At 44.0% G+C, this 27,165-nt stretch overlaps 2 protein-coding genes across 4 annotated transcripts; one reads left to right on the top strand and one right to left on the bottom strand.

Moving 5' to 3' along the window:
• Window positions 1-3,833: 3,833 nt before the first annotated feature.
• LOC120030543 (neuropeptide-like protein C4orf48 homolog) lies at window positions 3,834-7,885 on the bottom strand. Of its 2 annotated transcripts, none has more exons than XM_038975953.1 (4): window positions 7,717-7,885; window positions 5,965-6,105; window positions 5,546-5,634; window positions 3,834-4,072 (listed from the first exon to the last, which is right to left on the bottom strand). In XM_038975953.1, exons 2-4 carry the CDS (start codon window positions 6,089-6,091, stop codon window positions 4,001-4,003), a joined length of 288 nt encoding a protein of 95 aa, XP_038831881.1. In that variant the 5' UTR covers window positions 6,092-6,105; window positions 7,717-7,885; the 3' UTR covers window positions 3,834-4,000. The 2 variants fall into 2 exon arrangements, with proteins under 2 accessions (XP_038831881.1, XP_038831880.1); XM_038975952.1 differs by having other exon boundaries at window positions 7,458-7,883.
• On the top strand, window positions 7,357-18,135 carry LOC120030542 (negative elongation factor A-like). 2 transcript variants are annotated; one of them, XM_038975949.1, is made up of 11 exons: window positions 7,357-7,566; window positions 10,240-10,411; window positions 10,931-11,092; window positions 11,701-11,790; window positions 14,454-14,581; window positions 14,701-14,770; window positions 14,984-15,072; window positions 15,152-15,263; window positions 15,465-15,781; window positions 16,350-16,449; window positions 17,516-18,135. In XM_038975949.1, exons 1-11 carry the CDS (start codon window positions 7,357-7,359, stop codon window positions 17,698-17,700), a joined length of 1,635 nt encoding a protein of 544 aa, XP_038831877.1. In that variant the 3' UTR covers window positions 17,701-18,135. The 2 variants fall into 2 exon arrangements, with proteins under 2 accessions (XP_038831877.1, XP_038831879.1); XM_038975951.1 differs by lacking the exon at window positions 7,357-7,566 and adding an exon at window positions 7,641-7,881 and having other exon boundaries at window positions 17,516-17,700.
• Window positions 18,136-27,165: the final 9,030 nt, after the last annotated feature.

Genomic DNA, 27,165 nt, shown 5'->3' with positions numbered 1-27,165 from the left:
AGAAATTGTCATGGTTTTTGGGCAGAATTATGTGAGGTTTTATGTGTTGTTGTTGGGGGTGTGTCTTGGTCAGTTTAGCTCAGAAAATGCTGCCCTTGTCAATCTGCCTACCTAATGAGCGGGCCAGCCGTTGTCCCATGTGTTGGAGACAAATTCCCATTTTCTTCATTTGTGTTAAATATATTGTTTTGCTCCATTTATACAACTATAAATATTGTGTTATTGTCACGTTCCTGACCTGTTTTCTGTTATTTTTGTATGTGTTTAGTTGGTCAGGACGTGAGTTGGGGTGTGCATTCTATGTTTTGTGTATCTATGTTAAGTGTCAGTGTTAATTGACCTTGTATGGCTCTCAATCAGAGGCAGGTGGTTTACGTTTTCCTCTGATTGAGAACCATATATAGGTAGGTTGTTTCACATTGTTTGTTGTGGGTGGTTGTCTTCCGTGTCTGTGTATGTTGCACCATACGGGACTGTTTCGTTGTCGTTCGTTTGTTGTAGTCTATACCTGTTCGTGCGTTCTTCGTGTTATATGTAAGTTCTCATTGTTCAGGTCTGTCTACGTTCGTTTGTTATTTTGTAGTTTGTTGAAGTGTTTTCGGTTTTCGTTTTGACTTTAATAAACTTCGTTATGTCAAACCATCACGCTGCGCTTTGGTCCAATCCCTACTCCTCCTCTTCATCCGAAGAGGAGGAGGACGACCGTTACAGTTATGAATTATGGAGTTTTTGGTTTTCTATTATGATTAACATGGGTATTTAAAAGCATTATGGAGAATTTCCTGGGCACACCCCTTTTATCCCCATGTTCCCCTTCCCTTTACCTATTTGTTTTTTTTGCAGTATGGGTCTACAAGGCCTCAGGTATGGAGCTACCTTACAGGTTTTTTAGCGCTACGATACTAAGAAAGCTGCTTCTAGTCTATTCCTTTTGTTTGGAGTTTAAAACTGATCGCTTCGACTTTGTTCGTTGATGGAATATTGCCAATGAAATTACCTTTAGTTTGGAAAATAAATGTATGTTTTTACACTATCGGAGCTTTGGATTCCCTGTTCTGTGGTTGCTTTGGAAATGCGTCTGACTACGTCATCACATACCTGTGGCCTCAAGATAAGTTTGGAATTGGATGACAAATTGCCTTCATACCATGTTTCATGAGCTGAAATAAAAGATCCCAGAAATGTTCCACACGCACCAAAATACTTATTTCTCTCCAAATTTGTGCACAAATTTGTTTACATCCCTGTTAGTGAGTATTTCTCTATTGCCTAGATAATCCATCCACCTGACGGGTGTGGCATATTGAGAAGCTGATTAAACAGCATGATCATTACACAGGTGCACCTTGTGCTGAAGACAAAAGGCCACTAAAATGTGCAGTTTTGTCACACAACACAATGCCACAGATGTCTCAAGTTTTGAGGGAGCATGCAATTGTCATGCTGAATGCATGAATGTCCATCAGAGTTGTTGCCAGAGAATTGAATGTCCATTTCTCTATAAGCCGCTTCCAACAACGTTTTAGCGAATTTGGCAGTGCGTCCAACCGGCCTCACAACCGCAGACCACGTGTATGACGTTGTGTGGGCGAGTGCTTTGCTGATGTCAACATTGTGAACAGAGCGCCCCATGGTGGGGTTATGGTATGAGCAGGCATAAGCTGTGGACAATAAACACAATTGCATTTTTCAATGGTAATTTCAATGCACAGATATACTGTGACGAGATCCTGAGGCCCAATGTAGTGCCATTCATCCACCGTCATAATCTCATATTTCATAATGATAATGCACAGCCTCATGTGGCAAGGATCTGTACACAATTCCTGGAAGCTGAAAATGTTCTTCGATGGCCTGTATACTCACCAGACATGTCACCCATTGAGTATGTTTGGGATGCTCTGGATCAACGTGCACAACAGTATGTTCCAGTTCCCGCCAATATCCAGCAACTTCGCACAACAATTAGATTAGTGGGACAACATTCTACAGGTTGCAATCAACAGCCTGATCAACTCTATGCAACGGAGATGTGTTGTGCTGCATGTTCAAATGGTGGTAGGATCCTAATTTGACCTGTACTGTCACAGCAAAATAATTCCGCACAACAGGCGCCCCCCTTGGTTTGTGCTGTGGTGGAGATCTTTGTGGGCTATACTCGGCCTTGTCTCAGGATTGTAAGTTGGTGGTTGAAGATATCCCTCTAGTGGTGCGGGGGCTGTGCTTTGGCAAAGTGGGTGGGGTTATATCCTTCCTGTTTGGCCCTGTCCGGGGTATCATCGGATGGGGCCACAGTGTCTCCTGACCCCTCCTGTCTCAGCCTCCAGTATTTATGCTGCAGTAGTTTATGTGTCGGGGGGCTAGGGTCAGTTGGTTATATCTGGAGTACTTCTCCTGTCTTATCCAGTGTCCTGTGTGAATTTAAGTATGCTCTCTCTAATTCTCTCCTTCTCTCTTTCTTTCTCTCTCTCGGAGGACCTGAGCCCTAGGACCATGCTTCAGGACTACCGGGCATGATGACTCCTTGCTGTCCCCAGTCCACCTGGCCTTGCTGCTGTTCCAGTTTCAACTGTTCTGCCTGCGGTTATGGAACCCTGACCTGTCCACCGGACGTGCTACCTGTCCCAGACCTGCTGTTTTCAACTCTTAATGATCGGCTATGAAAAGCCAACTGACATTTATTCCTGATTATTATTTGACCATGCTGGTCATTTATGAACATTTTGAACATCTTGGCCATGTTGTTATAATCTCCACCCGGCACAGGCAGAAGAGGACTGGCCAACCCTCATAGCCTGGTTCCTAGAAGCCACCGTGCTTCTACACCTGCATTGCTTGCTGTTTGGGGTTTTAGGCTGGGTTTCTGTACAGCACTTCGAGATATTAGCTGATGTACGAAGGGCTATATAAAATAAACTTGATTTGATTTGAACAGGATTTTAATGTTTAGTCCATAATGTTGCTTTATTGGTGGTTAGGCTATTAGCTGTCCAAAAGTAGGCTTCATGGAAAGTGCAATACTGTTGGGCCCCCGAGTGGCGCAGCGGTCTAAGGCACTGCATCTCAGTGCAAGTTGCGTCACTGTAGTCCCTGGTTTGAATCCAGGCTGCATCACATCTGGCTGTGATTGGGAGTCCCATAGGGCGGCGCACAATTGGCCCAGCGTCGTCCAGGTTTGGCCGGGGTAGGCCGTCATTGTAAATAAGAATTTGTTCTTAACTGACTTGCCTAGTTAAATAAAAAATCTATATAACTGTGGGTTTTCAGTGAATGGAAGCAAATCACAAAGCTCATATGCAGGAAAATTCTCAGCAATAAAAGTGTGATCAAATTACATTTGTTATAACTGACTGAGATGAGTGTAGGTCTATACCTTATATTCATGCAGCAAGGGTGTATGGTACCACATAGAGACCTAAAAAGAACACTTATTCTAAAGCCTGGTGTTCCCATGACTATAAAAACACTTTCCAAGACACTTTCTTAAAATGATAAGGGTGTTATTATGAATTACCAGCTCTTTTGAATTCAAGACCGCTGCCAGGTGTATATGTGAATTATCTTGAAGATCACTGATATTTTGCCACACATTTTATAAAGATGTCTGTTCATTGAATGTACATACAGAACTACCTAAAATTATCTAGATTTGTGTTTCAAAACCTCACATATGACCGAGAGGGACATGAGATGTAATTTGCTTTGCCCTACATGACATAGTAACGCATTGCTGGTTTTCTGAACTCATCAAATAAAATCTTATATTCAAATTACAATTAAACCACTGCAATATCAATACTGATATGTTAGCAAAGAAAATAAACTGCATGTTGTACAAATTATGAAACTTTTTTTTTTTTTTTTTTTTTACAATATTCCATAGAAGAAGGCTCAGACACATCTGCCTAGACCAGGCATTGTTTGTAGTAGTTTAAAGAAGGTGTCCGGTAATAGTGGGTGTGGAGTCGGTTGCCATGGTGAGGTCACATCGCTGCTTAACTCAGTGCAGGGTATTAGTGGGCATGCATCCACACAGGGCTCGCCTCTCTGCCCTCAACACCAGGGTCTCAGTCTAGGAAGAAACAGAGGCAATGCCATGTTAGAGAGCACCAGTCTGAGTAAACCTTTTAAACAAGACTAATACATTACTTTGTCCATTATCTTATAGAGAACGGAAATGTGTCTTTTCGCTCACAATCCAACCCTCCGAGACACACACACCCGCGGGGTCGGAAGCAATGGGTCAGCCGCAGTGCAGCGCCTCTGGAGCAATTGTAGGGGGTTAAGTGCCTTGCTCAAGGGCACAACGGCAGGCAACTTATAGAAGAACTGTACAGAGGAACTTTTGACCAAGATGGACGACGACAGCAAGACTTATAAATCTGACCGGAGAAAGCAGCCGAGCAAGCGAAACAGTATGTTTAACCCATGTACATATCTGATGGTGTCTGGCCAAAAAGAGTATGACATGTCATATTATTTTTGCCAGACACCATCAGATACGTGTACTACAGATACTAAGACAGAGGGGCGCTGGTTGACGCTTTCTCTGATGAAAGATTCGGCCTCTTGCAAATTTAAGGAAACTTATGAAACACGGATCGACAAGAATGAGAAATAATTTAAAATGTTTTTATTTTTTATGTTGACTGGGTTCTGTTGGCATCCATGTTTCCACGCCCCTTTGTAGGCTGAATGTCATTACACTCATGGTGTTTGTAAAATATATCCCTTTCCGTTCAAATGGCAGGTGCATAATCCACTCTTTCGGATGCTGGACTTATTTCGGGGTAGACGAACGTACGCATGTAACCTACTTAACTTTCTATTTAAAAAAATGTCCTGTTAAAAAATAGAGACCCCATGACTATCATGGTATAATTCACACTCTGGATGGCACTTTAAGTGAATTTACTGCTGTACGGGTTAAAAAAATACTGAGCTTGAATGCAAACACTCTAACAAGACTTTTGGAATTAATTTATGATTTACTTGAACAGGGAAATATCTCAAACCTAAGCTGAAGCATTTAATGCGTTGAACCATCATAATTATAAAAATCCTCCTTCCATCGATTAAGGTTCAAAATGACTAGGGGAAACATCTGCCAATGTGCCATTGAGCAAGGCACTTAACCCTAGTTCCTCCTGTAAGTCACTCTGGATAAGAGCATCTGCTAAAAGACTCAAATGTAAATGTATATGTTATGGCTCCCCTAAACTGGGTCTGTGCCCCACCTTGGCCACACCATTGAAAATGTACTGGACACGCCACTGATCAGTGGTTGAAGTGGAATGAAATAGGTACTGGTACTCATTTTGGGTGCTGGAAGTCTTCGTTTAGGTGGTGGTACTCATAATATAATAAAGCCAATAGCCTATTCTATAGCAGGTGCCAGTTCTCAATCTATAGAAAAATTAGAGGTGGACATCTCCAGCCCACTTCAAGCACTGAGTATATGCAATAGTCATTACACTGTACTTACAAGAATAATTACAATGTAACATAAGGTGTAACTGAAACAGAGAGGGATAGGAACTGTTACCTGGGCATCGAGGTTGAAAGCAGTCTTCTTGAGGTCTTGCAGTGCCCTCTGCATGAATTCAAATGCATGACAGTCCACACAGGGACGACCTGCAAGACAATGAGACAAAATACGATAACAGTGTTCAGTATGATTAATTATATATAGGCTACTGCATTTGTGAAAACAAAATCAATATCTGAAGACTTTTATAATTACAAGTAATACCTTATATGCTGCTACACTTCATCAATCAATGGCTGTTCTCAATTGGTTAAACTATCGATTAGGCAATCAGATTTGATTTTGTGTAGGTCTAATAAATCAGACTTTTTTTCTATCTATGCACAATAGTCACCCGCACAACAGTAACAAAAGCTCATTGTGTGTAATCGCAAAAAGAACAAATACAATAAAACCTATTAAATAAAACCACTTACTTTCGGCAGGTATTACCGTCCCTGTCTCCTGCTCGCTAAAGCCTGGCCTAAAAGACAGCATCTGCACGGCCAAGAGCAGCATCACCGCTTTCAAATAGCCGCTCGATGCCATACTGCGGTGCAGCATGTCAAGAGGAAGACCTGGAAAACGGATAGGCAGCTATCATATTACGAAGCACTGGTAGGCTAAATGAAAACGATTGTAGGCTACATTTACTCAGCGAAAGAATCACTAGGGGCTCCCGAGTGGCGCAGCGGTCTAAGGCACTGCATCCAGGCTGTATCACAACCGGCCGTGATTAGGAGTCCCATAGGGCGGCGCACAATTGGCCAAACGTCGTTCGGGTTTGGCCGGTGTAGACTGTCATTGTAAATAAGAATTTGTTCTTAACTGACTTGCCTAGTTAAATAAAGGTTACATTTATAAATAAATAAATGTTTACATAGGCCTACTGTTTTACCCACTTCATATGCATATACATACTTAATTCTAGTCAAGGCTCATCCTATATAACTTACTGTGCATATTGTCTATTTCATCCTATATAACATATACTGTCCATACTGTCTATTTCAAACCATTATATAGGCCTACATACAAATATATATAGATGTATATATATCAAAACAGGAACCCTCTGCACACATCAACAACTGCCTCCCACGAAGCATCGTTGCCCATCCCTTCACAAAAGCCGCGGATTTGCAGAGCAAGGGGAACAACTACCTCAAGGTCTCAGAGAGAGTGACGTCACCGATTGAAACGCTATTATCGCGCACCCCGCTAACTAGCTAGCCATTTCACATCGGTTACAGAAGCATTAAAATGTAGGCCTACTCACTGTGTGTGTTAATGAAGAGACGATTCTGTTGAATATGAATTCGATGGGCAGAAAGCGCATGCGTATAAAACCCCTCTGTAAATTAGGCAAACGGATTGTCCCCTGAAAGCCCGTAAAATGATGCTAAATTGTTTTATTCATTGCAAATAAAATGTTGGCCTCTCTGGTTCGCTATGTTGGTCACATGTCTTATTGGCTAATTTAACCACAGCACTAATTTTAGCATCTTTAGTTGCATAACCTTAAATATACAGTAATTGTTGTACAATAATATTCCTACAGGCCTGTCTATTTTAAGAAATGTTTTAGTTGCATAACTCTAACACGCGAAATGAATGGTAAATAAATGCAGTGCTGTTGTACACCTCAAGTGTTCTGTAAAGTAATTATTTTCAAAAGGCCCTGTAAAATAATATTTTTTGAGGACAGGTAAGAGAGAGGTGAGTTTATTTTGATCTCCCCGATATGAATATGTGGGTGGGTCCTAACAGTTCTGTTTTCTTAGGTAGCCTGTTAAAATGCCCGAACTCAATACACTTCTTTTTCCAAGATGGCGTCGATGAAGGACAGCGACACCGGCCTGTGGCTCCATAATAAACTAGGATCAACGGACGAGCTTTGGGCGCCTTCTAGTATTGCTTCACTCCTCACCGTTTCAGTTATCGACAATATACGGTTGTGTTTTTCGAGTTTGTCGCCTCCAGTGAAGCTAAAACTCTTGCTAGGGATGCTGCATCTTCCCAGGCGGACTGTTGACGAGGTGGGTAACGTTACGCGAGTTGATATGACTGATTGAGCACTAGGTAGCTAGTTTAGATGGGATTATGCAACAGGCAGCCTTGACCGAGTTTCTAGCTGATGTTTCCTGAGCGGGAAGTATAGTTGTAACGTTAATGAACACCATGCTTACAAGCTGTTTCAAGTGTATACTTAGCTAGTTAGCCGCAGATATGGCGATGCAGACAGTCAACATCATTACACCGTGTTCTCTACTCTAGTTAAACTATCGATAGCCAGCAGTCCGCATCGATCGCTTCCTTGCTTAGCTAGATTGCTGCTAACGTCAGCTGTGTAGGTAAGTGTCTACAGACCGGAGGTAGCTAACTATCGCGGCTAGGCTAATTCTGTCCAGTCGTATGTTTTCTGTTTTGTTTACCTAATGCACATGCCTTCTTTTCATAAACACCACGTTAGTTAGCTAACCTAAAATGTAGCATTGGAACTGTTTGTAGTGTAGTCGTATTTGTCATCTGATTTGTCTGAGAATCATTCAAATGCTGAACTTGTCGGAGTTTTGTCTGTCAGGTGGTTTCGCGTTTTGTTTTTAAATATTTTATTTCACCTTTGTTTAATAACCAGGTAGGCCAGTTGAGAACAAGTGCGACCTGGCCAAGATAAAGCAAAGCAGTGCGACACAAACACAGAGTTACACATGGAATAAACAAACCTACAGTCAATAACACAATAGAAAAGTCTATATACAGTGTGTGCAAATTAAGTAAGATTAGGGAGATAAGGCAATAAATAGGCCATAGTGGCGAAATAATTACAATTTAGCAATTAAACACTGGAGTGATAGATGTGCAGAAGATGAATGTGCACTGGGGCGCAAAGGAGAAAAAAATAAATAACAATGAGGTAGTTGGGTGTGCTATTTACAGATGGGCTATGTACAGGTGCAATGATCTGTAAGATGCTCTGACAGCTGATGCTTAAAGTTAGTGAGGGAGATATGAGTTTCCAGCTTCAGTGATTTTTTTTTTTTTTTGCAATTCGTTCCAGTCATTGGCAGCAGAGAACTGGAAGGAAAGGCGGCCAAAGAGGAATTGGCTTTGGGGATGACCAGTGAAATATACCTGCTGGAGCGCATGCTACGGGTGGGTGCTGCTATGGTGACCAGTGAGCTGAGATAAGACGGGGCTTTACCTAGCAAAGAGTTATAGATGACCTGGAGCCAGTGGGTTTGGCGACGAATTTGAAGCGAGGGCCAGCCAACGAGAGTATACAGGTCGCAGTGGTGGGTAGTATATGGGGCTTTGGTGACAAAACAGATGGTACTGTGATAGACTCCACCCAATTTGCTGAGTAGAGTGTTGGAGGCTATTTTGTAAATGACATCGCCAAAGTCAAGGATCGGTAGGATAGTCAGTTTTACGACGGTATGTTTGGCAGCATGAGTAAAGGAGGCTTTGTTGCGAAATAGGAAGCCGATTCTAGATTTCATTTCGGATTGGACTGCCAGTTAGTGCCATTTTGGAGGGCGTAACCAGCGAGCTAGCTAGGTCACAATTCCAAACTAGTGGGAGATGGTCTTTGAAATAGTTGTTGCTCTATTTTAAATCCGCTATCAACAGTTAAACTTTCTATTAAGCTTTGATAAATAAAACTCAACTGGTGTTGTAAACCAGGTGCATTCCATAAAATGTGTCGACATTGCTTTGTTTACCCATTCTATTTCCCTGATTTAATACCGGTAAGCGATTGAATTAGCTACATGTAGGCTATACAGTTAGACTTGTCACTTCCATTTTTTATGACCATAACAAAATCTGTATCTCCTGTCATATATTATCTCTAAAATTAGTCCAAAGTTCTTTGCACTCTTAAGTTTCATCCAATGGAGACAGCTCTGGTTGACATTCTGCACCACGGAAGTTGTAGCTTCTATGTACGATTGAATATACTTAATTGTTCATTTACATGGAAATTCATTTTGTGCGATCAGAATACAAATGCACAAAAACGCTGGAAAGTTAATAGGGCTGCGTTTACACAGGCAGCCCAATTCAGATAATTTTTTCCACTAATTAGTCTTTTGACCAATCACATCAGATATTTTTCAGAGCTGATCTGATTAGACCAGTTAGTGGATAAAAGATCAGAATTAGGCTGTCAGTTTAAATGCAGCTTTTTTTTTTTTTTTTTTAGCTTAACGCACACATTCACAGTCCCTGCAGCCTTCTGTCTGACCATATATATATATATATATATATATTGGTCCCACTGTTCAGCAGCCTGGTGGCTGATGGAATGAAAATTGCCTTGCTCCTATTCTTGCTGAACAGTGGGACCTTATATCTCCTTCTGGAGGACAGCAGAAGGAATGTCCTCCTCTGAGGAGCCTCAACTGGTGGTGTAGTTGGCGAGTGCCGGGTGTTGACATATATTCAATTTCCGTTCCCTGCTCTAACCTCCATATCCATATCTAACCTCCTCTGCCCCTACACACCCTGCCCCATGGAGATTCTAGGTTCTGTTTATTTCTATACCTTGTTCTATACCATTTGTATAAACTGCTTTAGGCCTACTGTGAGCCATGCATGCATGTAAAGCCTAAAAACACATTACCATTCCACAAGATTGGACAATAAAGTTTTTGTATCTTGCTCTACTCACCTCCACAATCATCTCCTCCCTGACCCTATCTGTGCAGATGAAGGAGGCCCTGTCCGAGATCATCCAGCTGGCCACGGTGGACTCTGAGCCCTGGGTACTGATGGTGGCAGACATCCTAAAGTCCTTCCCTGAGACGGGCTCCCTCAACCTGGACCTGGAGGAGCAGAACCCCAATGTACAGGACATCCTGGGGGAGCTCCGGGAGAAAGGTGGGTACACTACCATATGTCAGGGGTCACTAGTCAAGGGGGAAAATGAGAACAGCAGGAGTCATTGAGGTTCATGGTTCTAGCTTTGTCACTGAAGTGAATGATTTATGAAAATGGTGCTCTGTTTTTTTGTTGTTGTACCTATTTCAAATAGGATTCATTTTCCAGCATGTTGGTGCTGCTTTACAATCGCTTGTTGATTGGCCGTGTATCAGAGTGGAGAATCGTTTTTTGTATTCAGTACATGAGCGGTGAATTGCTGAGCTCTAGACTACTTGTCATTATGCACTTTTTATTTATCACCTGTGTACATGTATGTAGAGGTACTGGTTGGTTATAGCATGATGCAGACAGGCAAGTGTACTAACGGCTTTCGCTTGCTCTTTGGGGTCTAGGTCGAGTTACTGTAAAAACACTGTCAGCTGCTGATGTAAAAAGGGATTAATTAAGCTTTCAAGATCCATTTAGAGATGTAATAAACAAGAAAATAAATGCTTTTGATTGCTCTCCTCCCTGCAGTGAGTGAGTGTGAGGCGTCAGCCATGCTCCCTCTGGAGTGCCAGTACCTGAACAAGAGCGCCCTGACCACACTGGTGGGCCCACTCACGCCCCCCGTCAAACACTTCCAGCTGAAGAGGAAGCCGAAGAGTGCCACGCTCAGGGCAGAGCTGCTGCAGAAATGTAAGATAAGACACTTTACTTTATCCAGGGTACATGACAAGGGTCTAAAATGGCCACCTCGTCTCTTCACCTCAATCTCTGCATCTTCATCTGGGGACAAATGTATCGAGCGTCTCAGATTAGTAGTGCTGATCTGGGATCAGGTCCCCCTCCTGTCCATTTACTGTTATTAGTGCAGATGAAGGAAAGCAGATGAGAAAAGGAAGCCACTTTAGACTGTTGAAATGCCTCCCCATGTTTCAGGTCTCCTCTCCTTTGTGCTAATTTTACAGAAAGTTGAATGGTCTTTTTGTCACATTGATGAATGGTCATGACTCATGTTCATTGCGGCACGCACTGGAAAACAAACATGCGCATTTCTTATTGGACAAGTTAATGTAGTCCCTCCCTGTTTGTAAGTTTTCTTCTGTCAGGTGCCAAATGAACAGCACCCTTGAGTGTATTCACTAGGCGCCTAACGGAACCAAACAGGATGAAAAATGACCGACCTGAATTGGTTCAATTGAAAGTCTTATTTTAGTTTTAAAATGTTTTCCATTGCTAAATGTTATGCTACAATGTTCACTGATTTAATACACCCCATTGACTCATTTTTATTGCGTTTTCAGCCACAGAGACAGCTCAACAGCTGAAGAAGACAGCGGGAGTGCCTTTCCACGCCAAAGGAAGAGGCCTGGTCAAGAAGATGGACACCACCAGTGAGTTTGACACACTTCTTGTTGTTGCCAAGACTATGCCTATGAATACTTACACCATTTATACCAGGGTTTAGCCTGTAATTGAACTGAATAGTGCTTCAATCTAGTCATTTGTTGCTGCTGGAGTGAAACATGCTTTTATTAGCACAATCATTGCGGAACAATTCTAAATGTAATTGCGTGTTAAACTTTTTTGATGGCAACGATTCTACATAGCTACAGCAAATTGCTTCCTCGTTGTGTAGTGTGGGGACCCCAGGAAAAGCATGCTCCAAAAACACAAATACCTCATTTTAGAAACGGCAAAGCTCTCAGTATTGTGATGCAAGGTCTTTTAGATGTAGTACACATTCAATTGTTCTATTTGCAATGTTCTATTCCATTTTGTTGCGAAAAAATAACTTATCCTTTAATTGTTTGAAACCTGAACATTTAACTGCAAATAACAGGGCATATCTTACCTTGCTTCAAAGTATCCTGTATCCAAAATCCCATCAAACATGGAGGCAATTATTTTATAAAGACTTCCATATGCCAATGAATTCAGTAGTCTATTTCTCTCATGTTCAATTTGTTTCCTTCAATGTCCAGTATCCAGAAGTAGAATCCTGGTCATATTAGCGCGTGTGCGGTGCGCTTTTGACAGTGTTTTCCCACTAATTGCATTATGGAATGGACATTCGCGTGTAGCCTACTGCCTTGTGCAACTGGATTCTGGAATTCCTGACGGGCTGCCCCCAGGTTGTGAAGGTAGGCACCTCATCTTCACTGATTCTCAACACGGCCCCACAAGGGTGTGTCCTCAGTCCTGTCCTGTATTCCCTGTATACCCACGACTGCATGGTCTCAGAGTTCCAATTCCATCATCAAGTTCGCTGACGATACGACAGTAGTAGGCCTGATTTACCAACTATGACGAGACGGCCTACAGGGAGGTGGTAGGCACTCTGACAGCATGGTGCCAGGTAAACAACCTCTCCCTCAAATGTTAGCAAAACTAAGGTGCTGATTTGTGGACTTCAGGAGGAACCAGGCTGGACACGCCCCCATCATCAACGGGGCCGCCGTGGAGACAGTCAATAACTTCAAATTCTTCAGCGTGCATATCTCAGAGAAGCAGAAATGGTCTAACCACTGGGACACCGTAGTGAAAAAGGCACGACAGAGACTCTTAAACAGGATGCTGAAGAAATCCGGCCTATCCCAGAGGGCCCTCAGTGTTCAACAGGTGCACCATCGAGAGCATACTGTCGGGCTGGGTCACTGCCTGGTATGGAAACTCCACTGCCGCGGACCGCAGGACTCTTTAGATGGCGATACGTGCAGCTGAAAGCACCAGGTGTCACAGGAAGGCCAAGAAGATCATCAGGGACCCCAGCCACCCAAACCATGCCCTGTTCAATCACTCAGACGTGGGCAGACTGGACAATAGTTTCTACCCTCAGACCATCAGGCTGCTGAATATCCACCACTAGTCAGCTATCTGCTCCAGCCTCCCCACTGCTACTCCCTATGGACATTTTCCCCCAACTACTCCTGCTATGAACATTTCCCACCCTCACACCCTCAATGGTCACTTACATTACCTGCTGCTCCCCCACCCCTGCTACTCCTGCTATGGACATTCCCCCCTACCCCAATAGCGTTCATCACTGTTGCAGTTATTCATATGTATATTATGTTTAAAAAAAAATATATATATATATATACATATTTTGTTTTTATTTCACTTGGTCCCCACACCCCCTCAATGGTCATGTTGCTCTGCCTATGGTCTTTATTCTGCCTCCACCCCAATGGATATTTATTAATCACTGCTACAGTTATGATGTGTGTATATAGTGCTATTTGTTTTTTTTATTACCATTTTAATTATTTTATTTCACTTAGTCCTGCATCACACCTGCAACCCTGTACATGTTACTATTAAACAATCTGAATCTGTGCATTGCTGTGCTTTATAATGTGAAGAAATTATAGTTGATCAACTTGTTAAGCTAAACGTTCTGATCTGTTGCATCAGATTCATTGCTTTTTAGCAGGGTTTTTTAAGTATCCTAGACCTACTGGTTGTATGAATTTGGGCTCTATCGTCCCTCAACTGCCCCAGTGTCTGTTTTGGAATAGGACATTTCTTTGTTGCACAGAACGACAAGCTGACAAATAGAGTAGGTCAACTTTTCTACTATGGGAGATAGTAGATTGACATACGCTAGTGATTTTGCTGTTCGTTACTCGTCTTGTTGACTGAGGAAAAGTAAATGTGGACAGTTATTCTAGCATCTTCAAATTGCGCAAGTTGCATCCTTGAGTTGCATGTTCGGTTAATATGAACTACCATACTCTAAATGTGATTTTCTGTCATTTTGGGCACTGTGGGTGGGCGCCCTAATCAGGTTACACACCCAATGCATACGAGTCTGGTAAATTTCTCAAATGTCCGGTAAATGTAAATGCTACCAGTCAAATGTCCGGTAAATGTAAATGCTACCATTCAACTGTCCGGTAAATGTAAATGCTGCCAGTCAAATGTCCGGTAAATGTAAATGCTGCCAGTCAAATGTCCGGTGCCACATTTTCCTGACGGAAAACCTGATTTATACCCCCTGGTATCTGAGTGGTTTCTGAGATCATGTTATCATGTTTTCTACCCTTCCTTCCAGCACCCCTGAAGGGGATCCCCAAAGCCCCGTTCCGCAGCCCCACCACCCCCAGCATGTTCAGCCCCCCCAGCAACCGCACACCCATCGCCCCAGCACGGACACCCCTGCGCAAGGAGAGGGGGGTCAAGGTGACTAAGGGGGCTTAACAAGTGGCATGGGCTGTGTCCAAAATGGCACCCTATTCCCTACATAGTGTGTGTTCAAATGTGTCAAGAGAAGCTGATGAACATTATTCTCTGTTTTCCAGTTGTTAGACATCTCAGAGCTGGATATGGTGGGAGCTGGTAGAGAGGCAAAGAGGAGAAGAAAGACTTTGGGTAACTGCCTTTTCTATTTCCATCTATCCCTCTCTAGCTAGCAGTCTTCACTGTTGTTCACCATCCTTCAGACTCACTGACTCATATTAATGATTATGTGCTAGTGGTATTTGCTACAACATTTAGGACAAGAGAAGTTGAAATTGTTTAGAGAAGTTGAATGTCTTCACTTAAACCATTTATGGCCCTCTCTCTGTGTCACTGTGTGTACAGAAACAGAGGCTGGGGAGAAAGCTGCTAAAGAGGAGGCTGTGGTGGAGAACGCTACACCAGACTATGCTGCTGGACTGGTATCTACACAGGTAGGAACATTCACACACACACTCACACAATGTAATGCAACTTATACAGCGGTATTGACCCACTTTTCCTGTGTTTCAGAAACTGGGTGCGTTGAACAACGAGAGCGCCCTGCCGTCTACGAGCTACCTGCCGTCTACTCCCAGTATGGTCCCCTCCTCCTCCTACATTCCCAGTTCAGAGACACAGCCAGGTGAGAGAGACACCTACAGAGCTGTTACTCAGATCTCAGGGTAACCCTCCATTTGGCTAGCCTGGGTATCAGTCGGTTTGTGCTAACATTCCACTCCTTGTACCCCAGACAAGTTTTCTGTAGTTACTCCTATCCAATCTTCTCAGATTGGCAGAGTGATATAGCGATTGTCTCATGTCGATAACTGGGTCTTCATTCTAGCGAACGCAGGTGGTTTGGGACGTGACGCCCTGCCGTCGGGTCGCCAGCCTGAGGAGTCAGCCACGCCCGGCGCTGCCGCCACCACCACCCTCCCGGGCCAGTTCAAACAGAGGACGCCCATGTACAACGCCAGCAACACTGCCACCAGCCCCACCGCCCCTGCCTCGCCCAGCACGCCAGCCAGCACCCCCGCCAGCAGCAACGGCCCCCCGGCCGCCGCCACCGCCACGCAGCCCGAGACCCCCACCACACAGCCCCCCCAGCCCCCGACGCCCACGCCCCAGCAGCCCCAGCCCAAGAAGAACCTCTCGCTCACGGTGAGTTGGCTCAAGGCATCATTGGGACTTCCAATATCCACACTAGTATTCTACTTAGAATTAGGCATTATATTGGGCGAGCGTTCTAATCTGGACTACTTACTATGTGAGACTGCTATGCTTACATACTAACATTGACTGTGGAGATTGTAGTACAGTATGTGGAATGGTGGTTTACTTGCAATGGCTGATGTGTGGTTGTTTGACCTACCTTAGTGGTGTGTAACCTCTGCGCCGCTGTGTGTAACCTCTGCGCCGCTGTGTGTAACCTCTGCGCCGCTGTGTGTAACCTCTGCGCCGCTGTGTGTAACCTCTGCGCCGCTGTGTGTAACTTCTGCGCCGCTGTGTGTAACCTCTGCGCCGCTGTGTGTAACCTCTGCGCCGCTGTGTGTAACCTCTGCGCCGCTGTGTGTAACCTCTGCGCCGCTGTGTGTAACCTCTGCGCCGCTGTGTGTAACTTCTGCGCCGCTGTGTGTAACCTCTGCGCCGCTGTGTGTAACCTCTGCGCCGCTGTGTGTTCCCTCTGCGCCGCTGTGTGTAACCTCTGCGCCGCTGTGTGTAACCTCAGAGAGACCAGATGTATGCTGCTCAGGAAATGTTCAAGACGGCCAACAAGGTTACCAGACCAGAGAAAGCGCTCATCCTGGGCTTCATGGCTGGATCCAGAGGTACTGTACTGCTTTCTGCAATATACTCTCTCATTTTAGTAAGCTTTTTTGCAACGGATTAGAAATATTCCCTGGAGTATGTCCAGCTAGTCGTATACTGTGAGTTTAACGTTTTAGTAATGTTTGACTGGGATGTGGATATGTGCAAGCCCTCTGGTGGGGGTCGCATCTAAGCCTAACTGGCTATTTACTCACATGTACATGTGTACACAAACACACCTTCCAACACTCTTACCCTCACTGCTAATTGAAAATGTCTGACTTCTGTCATATCACCACACAACATCTAACTGATCTATCCCCTCCTCCTCCAGAGAACCCTTCTACCGTAACACTCTAGAACATCTAACTGATCTATCCCCTCTTCTTCCAGAGAACCCTTCTACCATAACGCTCTAGAACATCTAACTGATCTATCCCCTCCTCCAGAGAACCCTTCTACCATAACACTCTAGAACATCTAACTGATCTATCCCCTCCTCCTCCAGAGAACCCTTCTACCATAACGCTCTAGAACATCTAACTGATCTATCCCCTCCTCCTCCAGAGAACCCTTCTACCATAACGCTCTAGAACATTTAACTGATCTATCCCCTCCTCCAGAGTACCCTTCTACCATAACACTCTAGAACATCTAACTGATCTATCCCCTCTTCTTCCAGAGAACCCTTCTACCATAACGCTCTAGAACATCTAACTGATCTATCCCCTCTTCCAGAGAACCCTTCTACCATAACACTCTAGAACGTCTAACTGATCTATCCCCTCCTCCAGAGATCCCTTCTACCATAACACTCTAGAACATCTAACTGATCTATCCCCTCCTCCTCCAGAGAACCCTTCTACCATAACACTCTAGAACATCTAACTGATCTATCCCCTCCTCCTCCAGAGAACCCTTCTACCATAACACTCTAGAACATCTAACTGATCTATCCCCTCCTCCTCCAGAGAACCCTTCTACCATAACACTCTAGAACATCTAACTGATCTATCCCCTCCTCCAGAGAACCCTTCTACCATAACACACTAGAATGTCTGACTGATCTATCCCCTCCTTCTCCAGAGAACCCGTGTCCGGAGCAGGGGGACATTATCCAGATAAAGCTGAGTGAACACACAGAGATCCTGCCCAAGGCAGATGGCACGGGCAGCACCACCATGCTGGTGGACACAGTGTTTGAGATGAACTACTCCACAGGACAGTGGACCCGCCTCAAGAAGTACAAACCAATCACCAACACCTCCTGAAGTGGCTGCTGGCCTGCCTGTTGGGACTAAACATACATACATAAATTTTGCATGCGCAAGCATCAACACACAGACAATCCTCCTCTGGTGGACAGGGACTTGTCTCACACACACATTTGTGCATACACACATGGGCCAAATTCAGTGCGTGAGGGGCTAGGGAGGGTTGAGTGGGAGGGATAGGGGGGTACAGGTTAATGGGGTATGGCTCCCTCTTTCAAAGTTCCTGCATTGCCAGGCAAGGGTATCCTCAAGACTTTTTTCCCCCCCCCATTGGTTTGTTTTTCTGTTTTGTTTTTATGTCCCCTCAGATTCCTGAATGTTTGGTAAGGGGAGGGATACAAAGTTCTACCTTATTTTGATAAGACAACTGTTAACACTTGCTTTACTATTAAAGGTACAAGCATGCCACACTATGTCAAGAGAAAGTCGTTATTACAACTGTCCGTGTTTTTCATTGTTAGAAGGTAAATAATGGGACGTTTGCAGCTTCCTACTTACTGTCAAAGAATGATTTGAAAAGAACAAAGAAAAGAGCCTGAACGCATCAGAATAATGTGACAGAGGGATGATCTGCTGTTTCCTTTGTGCGCTCTAGTTCTGTTTTGGAACATTCTGGAGAAAACCGTTCTTCATCCTTACCAAGAAGGGAAGAAAATAAAGTGAAAACATGTTCAGATTCCAGAGTGTTTAACGTCAGTCCTTCAGAACATCTCTCTCCTCCTGACTCTAAGATCATGATGATTAGGGTAAAGGTGGTCTATGGTAAAGACGCACCGTTGACAGCTTCGTCCACACTGATCTGTCGGATTACTCTTCAAGACAGGAAGTTCAGGCTACGGGGGCTGCACTAGCATGACGATACCTGTCGTAAGACAATGCAGTCTCACTGGTATTTAGTACAGTATGAATCAGTGGCGGCTTGTTCATTAGCGTGTTGGGGGCGGCGCCCTATAGTAAAAAAAAAGATGTTTAGAACACTCATAAGTGCTGTAGCCTTTATATTTTACGCTTTAAATATGTTCCAAACTATTATTTCAGTTGGCCTCTTATTGCTCTGAGGGGGGCAGGTTTTAGAATCCAGGACCGCTACATTAGATTCCATTGACAGATAGCGGTTCTGAGAAGAAATGCACTGCTGCTTCAAGTCTATTGCTCCTCTTGGGGCGTTGAGCGTGAACGCCCTAGCTGCTCTGATCTAACTCCATTCCAACAGCAGGCAGTAATCATGGTCAACAGATGTGAAAATGAATGGGATTTTGGCTCCGACAGGCAGCATCTCGTGGTGGGATTAGCGGCTGTGAGTATACTGTATGTCATTACAATCTGAAATCATGAATAAAGTTAACTCATCTGACCTGACCTTCTGTCATGCTCATGACAGAGGTTTAGGCTCCAAGATGAAAGGTTGGTGGAATTCGTTTCCAGATTAGCCAACACAGCTTGAATGTTCATTGCTTGCTACTTGATGAGGCCCAATCCTTCAGTCGACTCAGACTGGCGCTTTGCTTTGGTGTATGTCCCAAAATTATGTATTCTTATTCACTAATGGAGGAGAGGATAAGGTTTTTATTTTTTGCAAGGCAATATAGTTGGCAATAAAGCTTTTCTCTGAAATTTCAGTTATGCCAGAACTGTTTTTGATCTGCAGTCATTTCTGGTTTCTATCAGGACTGGTGCTATTCTGTTATGATGTCATGTCAATCCAGTCAGGTTTTTTAATTAACACATGATTTGGGGCATTTAGTTGAATTTATGGATCTCGCAGCACTGGACCTGTTGAAAAACCCTATTTTCTTGGCGAACTGTTTCCTTTCACTGGTTTAATTAACTATAGCGTATAGGCTAAGGTAATGAAATGCATTTCTGTCCAAACATTTCAGCAGGCTGTCCGCCCCATCTAATCAGTCAATCACGAGCCGCCACTCATATGAATGTCCCTAAGGCTGATTGGACTGTACCAGAGTAAGTGCTCCTCTGCAAGGCCCGCCTTAAAATTTAAGCAAATTACAAGGCTAAGATTTGTCTGTATCCTTTACTCAAAAAAAGTCACTAGAAATTAGCATTTCACCCCCCCCAAAACAATTTTTTAAACTAATCTTACCTGGTGGGATAGAAAAGCAGACCACAGGCATGAAGCCTGACCACCAGTTTCAACATAGTTCTGAAACACCCTTTTGTGCTTTCCTGATGGCAGTGAAATTATATACAATCGAAGATAAGTATGTCCATGCTTATTTCAATAATGTAATGGTGCTGAAATTATTGTAACATTAAAAAAAACTTTCTGCACAATTACATTTTTTATGAATATAGCTATATAAATGTAGATTTCCACCTAAACAGACATAGCCAAAAGTTAATTTTTTCATGTGTTGGCCATGCTGAATAGTTCTAGAAAGGTCTGGAACTCGCCTTTCTGTGAAACAATGGTTATAAATGGCTGACGTGTACTAACTTTTGAGGTCATAGGTTCAAGTACATAGTACAAATATTATGGAAAATATGAAAAATTATTTCCCCCCCCCCCTATTCAGCAAAAGGCCTTTCTAAATATAGTAACAATCAAATTAAAAATTACTTAATATAAGTTTTCACCTTACAACAAAAATAAATGTTATTAAGTGACAAATTGCCACCATTTTACATTACTGTCCAAGTTGTCTGCATCACACAGCTGCCATTCAAATGTCTTCAGACTCCTTACAACTTCAGCTTTAAGTGATTTCGTCCCTCTGTGAGAAAGTAGTCATCATATATACATTTTACAGGTAAAATTCACTTTGAGAGCTTAATCCGTCTGAGAAGACCACAGCAAGTTCAAATGGGGTGGCAGGGTAGCCTAGTGGTTAGAGCGTTGGACTTGTAACCGGAAGGTTGCAAGTTCAAATCCCTGAGCTGACAAGGTACAAATCTGTCGTTCTGCCCCTGAACACTGTTCCTAGGCCGTCATTGAAAATATGAATTTGTTCTTAACTGACTTGCCTTGTGAGATAACGTTAACAAATGCGCACCACCCCTACCAGAAAACAACCAATGGGGGACTGCAACATACTGAGCCAGAGGAAATCAACCCTTTGGCCAGAAAATGTGACATCACTCCCTATGCAAATGAGGGATGTGAAACCTGACACTTCAAGTATGCTCTGCACTGGAGAATGGCGGCGGAATAAAGGACGTGACGTTCACAAAGCTCTAAACAAAAATATAGGTCGGAAGTGGTCCAGAACGACTACTAATATCCAAGAGGAAGACCATTACACTTTACTGAGTTGCAGTGGAGCCCTGGGGAAGAGTACACTGGACAGAAGAGCGGGTGAATGTAGGGGATGATCAGGTGACAATGGTACACACAAAAAGTAATCAGTATCAAAGTAGGGTTCTTAATTTTTCCCTGTAGGAGCCAATGGTCAGAGCATCCTTTGAAGAATCCTGTTGGGTTCCATGTTGAACCATTTCCACTGAGGTTTCTAAGCGGAACCCAAAATGCTTCAACTTTACCAGATCCACAGATTCTATTGGAGAATCAGGAATAATGGTGGGCTAATGCTAACTTCAGTGACCCTTCCTGCAGGCTCATCCTGACATGTAACAGGAAATTAATCTGCCACTCTCAATAAATCAGACTATTTAAATAGAATCTGTGGCCTTGGTAAAATCTATTTAAATAGTCTGATTTATTGAGAGTAGCAGATTATTTTCCTGTTACATGTCAGGATGTCTTGTCCCAATCAATACCTGCAGTTACTTTATGCCTCGCTGTATGTCTCTCTCAATTGTCAATATGCCTTGTATACTGTTGTTTAGGTTAGTTATCATTGTTTTAGTTTACAATGGAGCCCCTAGTTCCACTCTTCATACCTCTGACACCTCCTTTGTCCCACCTCCCATACATGCGGTGACCTCACCCATTATAACCAGCATGTCCAGAGATACAATCTCTCTTATCATCACCCAGTGCCTGGGCTTACCTCCGCTGTACCCGCACCCTACCATACCCGTCTGCACATTATGCCCTGAATCTATTCTACCATGCCCAGAAATCTGCTCCTTTTATTCTTTGTCCCCAACGCTCTAGGCGACCAGTTTTGATAGCCTTTAGCCGCACCCTCATCCTACTCCTCCTCTGTTCCTCGGGTGATGTGGAGGTAAACCCAGGCCCTGCATGTCCCCAGGCACCCTCATTTGTTGACTTCTGTGATCGAAAAAGCCTTGGTTTCATGCATGTCAACATCAGAAGCCTCCTCCCTAAGTTTGTTTTACTCACTGCTTTAGCACACTCTGCCAACCCTGATGTCCTTGCCGTGTCTGAATCCTGGCTCAGGAAGGCCACCAAAAATTCTGAGATTTCCATACCCAACTATAACATTTTCCGTCAAGATAGAATTGCCAAAGGGGGAGGAGTTGCAATCTACTGCAGAGATAGCCTGCAAAGTAATGTCATACTTTCCAGGTCCATTCCCAAACAGTTCGAACTTCTAATTTTAAAAATGAATCTCTCCAGAAATAAGTCTCTCACTGTTGCCGCCTGCTACCGACCCCCCTCAGCTCCCAGCTGTGCCCTGGACACCATTTGTGAATTGATCGTCCCCCATCTAGCTTCAGAGTTTGTTCTGCTAGGTGACCTAAACTGGGATATGCTTAACACCCCGGCAGTCCTACAATCTAAGCTAGATGCCCTCAATCTCACACAAATCATCAAGGAACCCACCAGGTACAACCCTAAATCTGTAAACATGGGCACCCTCATAGACATTATCCTGACCAACTTGCCCTCCAAATACACCTATGCTGTCTTCAATCAAGATCTCAGAGATCACTGCCTTATTGCCTGTATCCGCTACGGGTCCGCGGTCAAACGACCACCCCTCATCACTGTCAAACGCTCCCTAAAACACTTCTGCGAGCAGGCCTTTCTAATTGACCTGGCCCAGGTATCCTGGAAGGATATTGACCTCATCCCGTCAGTTGAGGATGCCTGGTCATTCTTAAAAAGTAACTTCCTCACCATCTTAGATAAGCATGCCCCTTTCAAAAAACGCAGAACTAAGAACAGATATAGCCCTTGGTTCACTCCAGACCTGACTGCCCTCGACCAGCACAAAAACATCCTGTGGCGGACTGCAATAGCATCGAATAGTCCCCGCGATATGCAACTGTTCAGGGAAGTCAGGAACCAATACACGCAGTCAGTCAGGAAAGCAAAGGCTAGCTTTTTCAAGCAGAAATTTGCATCCTGTAGCTCTAACTCCAAAAAGTTCTGGGACACTGTAAAGTCCATGGAGAACAAGAGCACCTCCTCCCAGCTGCCCACTGCACTGAGGCTAGGTAACACGGTGACCACCGATAAATCCATGATAATCGAAAACTTCAACAAGCATTTCTCAACGGCTGGCCATGCCTTCCACCTGGCTACTCCAACCTCGGCCAACAGCCCCCCGCAGCTACTCGCCCAAGCGTCCCCAGCTTCTCCTTTACCCAAATCCAGATAGCAGATGTCCTGAAAGAGCTGCAAAACCTGGACCCATACAAATCAGCTGGGCTTGACAATCTAGACCCTCTATTTCTGAAACTATCCGCCTCCATTGTCGCAACCCCTATTATCAGCCTGTTCAACCTGTCTTTCATATCGTCTGAGATCCCCAAGGATTGGAAAGCTGCCGCGGTCATCCCCCTCTTCAAAGGGGGAGACACCCTGGACCCAAACTGTTACAGACCTATATCCATCCTGCCCTGCCTATCTAAGGTCTTCGAAAGCCAAGTTAATAAACAGATCACTGACCATCTCGAATCCCACCGTACATTCTCCGCTGTGCAATCCGGTTTCCGAGCCGGTCACGGGTGCACCTCAGCCACGCTCAAGGTACTAAACGATATCATAACCGCCATCGATAAAAGACAGTACTGTGCAGCCGTCTTCATCGACCTGGCCAAGGCTTTCGACTCTGTCAATCACCATATTCTTATCGGCAGACTCAGTAGCCTCGGTTTTTCTGATGACTGCCTTGCCTGGTTCACCAACTACTTTGCAGACAGAGTTCAGTGTGTCAAATCGGAGGGCATGTTGTCCGGTCCTCTGGCAGTCTCTATGGGGGTACGACAGGGTTCAATTCTCGGGCCGACTCTTTTCTCTGTATATATCAATGATGTTGCTCTTGCTGCGGGAGATTCCCTGATCCACCTCTACGCAGACGACACCATTCTGTATTCTTCTGGCCCTGGACACTGTGCTATCTAACCTCTGCTATCTAACCTCCAAACGAGCTTCAATGCCATACAACACTGCTTCCGTGGCCTCCAACTGCTCTTAAACGCTAGTAAACTCACGCCGCCAAACTCATCCTAGTAAAACTGACTATCCTACCGATCCTCGACTTCGGCGATGTCATCTACAAAATAGCTTCCAATACTCTACTCAGCAAACTAGATGCAGTTTATCATAGTGCCATCCGTTTTGTTACTAAAACACCTTATACCACCCACCACTGCGACCTGTATGCTCTAGTCGGCTGGCCCTCGCTACATATTCGTCGCCAGACCCACTGGCTCCAGGTCATCTATAAGTCCATGCTAGGTAAAGCTCCGCCTTATCTCAGTTCACTGGTCACAATAACAACACCCACCCGTAGCACGCGCTCCAGCAGGTATATCTCACTGATCATCCCAAAAGCCAACACCTCATTTGGCCGCCTTTCCTTCCAGTTCTCTGCTGCCTGTGACTGGAACGAATTGCAAAAATCGCTGAAGTTGGACTTTTATTTCCCTCACCAACTTTAAACATCTGCTATCTGAGCAGCTAACCGATCGCTGCAGCTGTACATAGTCCATCTGTAAACAGCCCACCCAATTTACCTACCTCATCCCCATACTGTTTTTATTTATTTCATTTTCTGCTCTTTTGCACACCTGTATCTCTACTTGCCCTTGATCATCTGATAATTTATCACTCCAGTGTTAATCTGCTAAATTGTAATTATTCGCTCCTATGGCCTATTTATTGCCTACCTCATGCCTTTTGCACACAATGTATATAGACTCATTTTGTTTTTTTCCTACTGTGTTATTGACTTGTTTATTGTTTACTCCATGTGTAACTCTGTTGTTGTCTGTTCACACTGCTATGCTTTATCTTGGCCAGGTCGCAGTTGTAAATGAGAACTTGTTCTCAACTAGCCTACCTGGTTAAATAAAGGTGAAATAAAAATAAATAAAATAATTCCTGATTCTCCAAGAGAATCTGTGGCTTTGGTAAAATCTATCGACAAATAGAGAGTAGGGTGCTACAAGTGAAATCAGATTTTTTACAAACGGAATTGAATGCACACTGCTCTCCTGCAAAATGATGGCATCCAACATGTTCAGCTAACTCCATGTTTCGCGGAACGCTTACAGGTCTGATTGTAAACGTAGGGCTGGGCGGAATGGAATGGGCATTGTGGCAAAAATGTTAGCGGGGTGGAAACTTGTTCTCAGTGTTTATTACCTGCTCCCCCAGAATTTCAATTTAAAAATTAGCTTCTAGGTTCCGAGATTAATACTCTGCTAACACGATACCTCATAGAAATGAATGTCATTCATGATTTAGTTTCCATCAACACTGGTGTTGGAGCCAAATTCCCATTTTTTTTAAATTTATGCTATATTTGTTTTGCTCCATTTACAAAAATATTAAATATTGCCTATGATAATGTGATTATGAATTTACTATGAAGATAAGGAATTAAGAACATTAATTTATGTATTATGTTTGTGTGTGGAACTGGCAATATGGTGGCTCACCTAGGCACACACCTTTTTTTCCCTGGATACCATTTCCCTATGGCAATATTGGCATGGAAAGCCCTAGGTATTGGCATGGAAAGCAAACAGATTTTGACCACACCCATAGTTTATGATTTTGTTACCCGATTGCTTAATTTTTTAACCTTAAAGAAGAAAAGTTCATAGCTGTTAGATAACAAACAGGCTTGTGTTGTAAATCTCAGTTTCCTTGAATGAATATTTGTTATGACAAAGGAGATGATTGTGGACTTCCGGAAACAGCTGAGGGAGCAACCCCCTGTCCAAATCGAAGGGACAGCAGTGGAGAAGGTGGAAAGTTAAGTTCCTCAGTGTACATGTCACAGACAGACTGAAATGGTCCGCTCACACAGACAGTGTGGTGAAGGCGCAATAGCGCAATGTCCGTACTGTGAGACGCCTAAGACAGCACTACAGGGAGACAGGACGGACAGCTGATTGTCCTCGCAGTGGCAGACCACGTGTAACACCTGCACAGGATCGGTACATCCGAACATCACACCTGCGGGACAGGTACAGGATGGCAACAACTGCCCGAGTTTCACCAGGAATGCACAATCCCTCCATCAGTGCTCAGACTGTCCGCAATAGGCTGAGAGAGTCTGGACTGAGGGCTTGCAGGCCTGTTGTAAGGCAGGTCCTCACCAGACATCACCGGCAACAACGTCGCCTATGGGCACAAAACCACCGTCGCTGGACCAGACAGAACTGGCAAAAGTGCTCTTCATGGACGAGTCGCGGTTTTGTCTCACCAGGGGTGATGGTCGGATTCGCGTTTATCGTCGAATGAATGAGCGTTACACCGAGGCCTGTACTTTGGAGCAGAATCGATTTGGAGGTGGAGGGTCCGTCATGGTCTGAGGCGGTGTGTCACAGCATCATCGGACTGAGCTTGTCATTGCAGGCAATCTCAACACTGTGCGTTACAGGGAAGACGTCCTCCTCCCTCATGTGGTACCCTTCCTGCAGGCTCATCCTGACATGTCCCTCCAGCATGACAATGCCACCAGCCATACTGTGTCGTTCTGTGCATGATTTCCTGCAAGACAGGAATGTCAGTGTTCTGACCAGCGAAGAGCCCGGATCTTAATTCCATTGAGCACGTCTGAGACCTGTTGGATCGGAGGGTGAGGGCTAGGGCCATTCCCCCCAGAGATGTCCGGGAACTTGCAGGTGCCTTGGTGGAAGAGTGGGGTAACATCTCACAGCAAGAACTGGCAAATCTGGTGCAGACCATGAGGAGATGCACTGCAGTACTTAATGCAGCTGGTGGCCATACCAGATGCTGACTTTTACTTTTGATTTTGACCCCCCCTTTGTTCAGGAACACATTCAATTTATGTTAGTCACATGTCTGTGGAACTTGTTCAGTTTGGCTGTTATTGAATCTTATGTTTATACAAATATTGGCACATGTTAAGTTTGCTGAAAATAAATGCAGTTGGCAGTGAGGACATTTCTTTTTTTGCTGAGTTTATAAAATGACTCAAGTTTAAAATCACCCAGTAAAATACTACTTGAGTAAAAGTATTTGGTTTTAAATATACTTAAGTATAAATCATTTCACATGACTTATATTAGCAATCAAGACAGCACCATTTTCTTTTTCACAGACAGCCAGGGGCACACTCCAACACTCAGACATGTAAAGAAGAATTTGTGTTT

The sequence above is a fragment of the Salvelinus namaycush genome, chromosome 36 (assembly GCF_016432855.1).
Source record: "Salvelinus namaycush isolate Seneca chromosome 36, SaNama_1.0, whole genome shotgun sequence".
NCBI lineage: Eukaryota > Metazoa > Chordata > Actinopteri > Salmoniformes > Salmonidae > Salvelinus > Salvelinus namaycush.
This window is presented reverse-complemented; position numbering and strand designations above follow the sequence as displayed.

Bases quoted from the DNA above. Each gene is read 5' to 3' on its own strand.
- LOC120030542 (XM_038975949.1), top strand. From the start codon at position 7,357: ATGGCGTCGATGAAGGACAGCGACACCGGCCTGTGGCTCCATAATAAA. The intron at 14,771-14,983 runs GTAACTGCCTTT...CTGTGTGTACAG, and splicing joins GAGGAGAAGAAAGACTTTGG to AAACAGAGGCTGGGGAGAAA. The intron at 15,782-16,349 runs GTGAGTTGGCTC...GTGTAACCTCAG, and splicing joins AGAAGAACCTCTCGCTCACG to AGAGACCAGATGTATGCTGC.
- LOC120030543 (XM_038975953.1), bottom strand. From the start codon at position 6,091: ATGCTGCACCGCAGTATGGCATCGAGCGGCTATTTGAAAGCGGTGATG. The intron at 5,635-5,964 runs GTAAGTGGTTTT...ATTGTCTTGCAG, and splicing joins GACGGTAATACCTGCCGAAA to GTCGTCCCTGTGTGGACTGT. The intron at 4,073-5,545 runs GTAACAGTTCCT...GTTTCTTCCTAG, and splicing joins CTTTCAACCTCGATGCCCAG to ACTGAGACCCTGGTGTTGAG.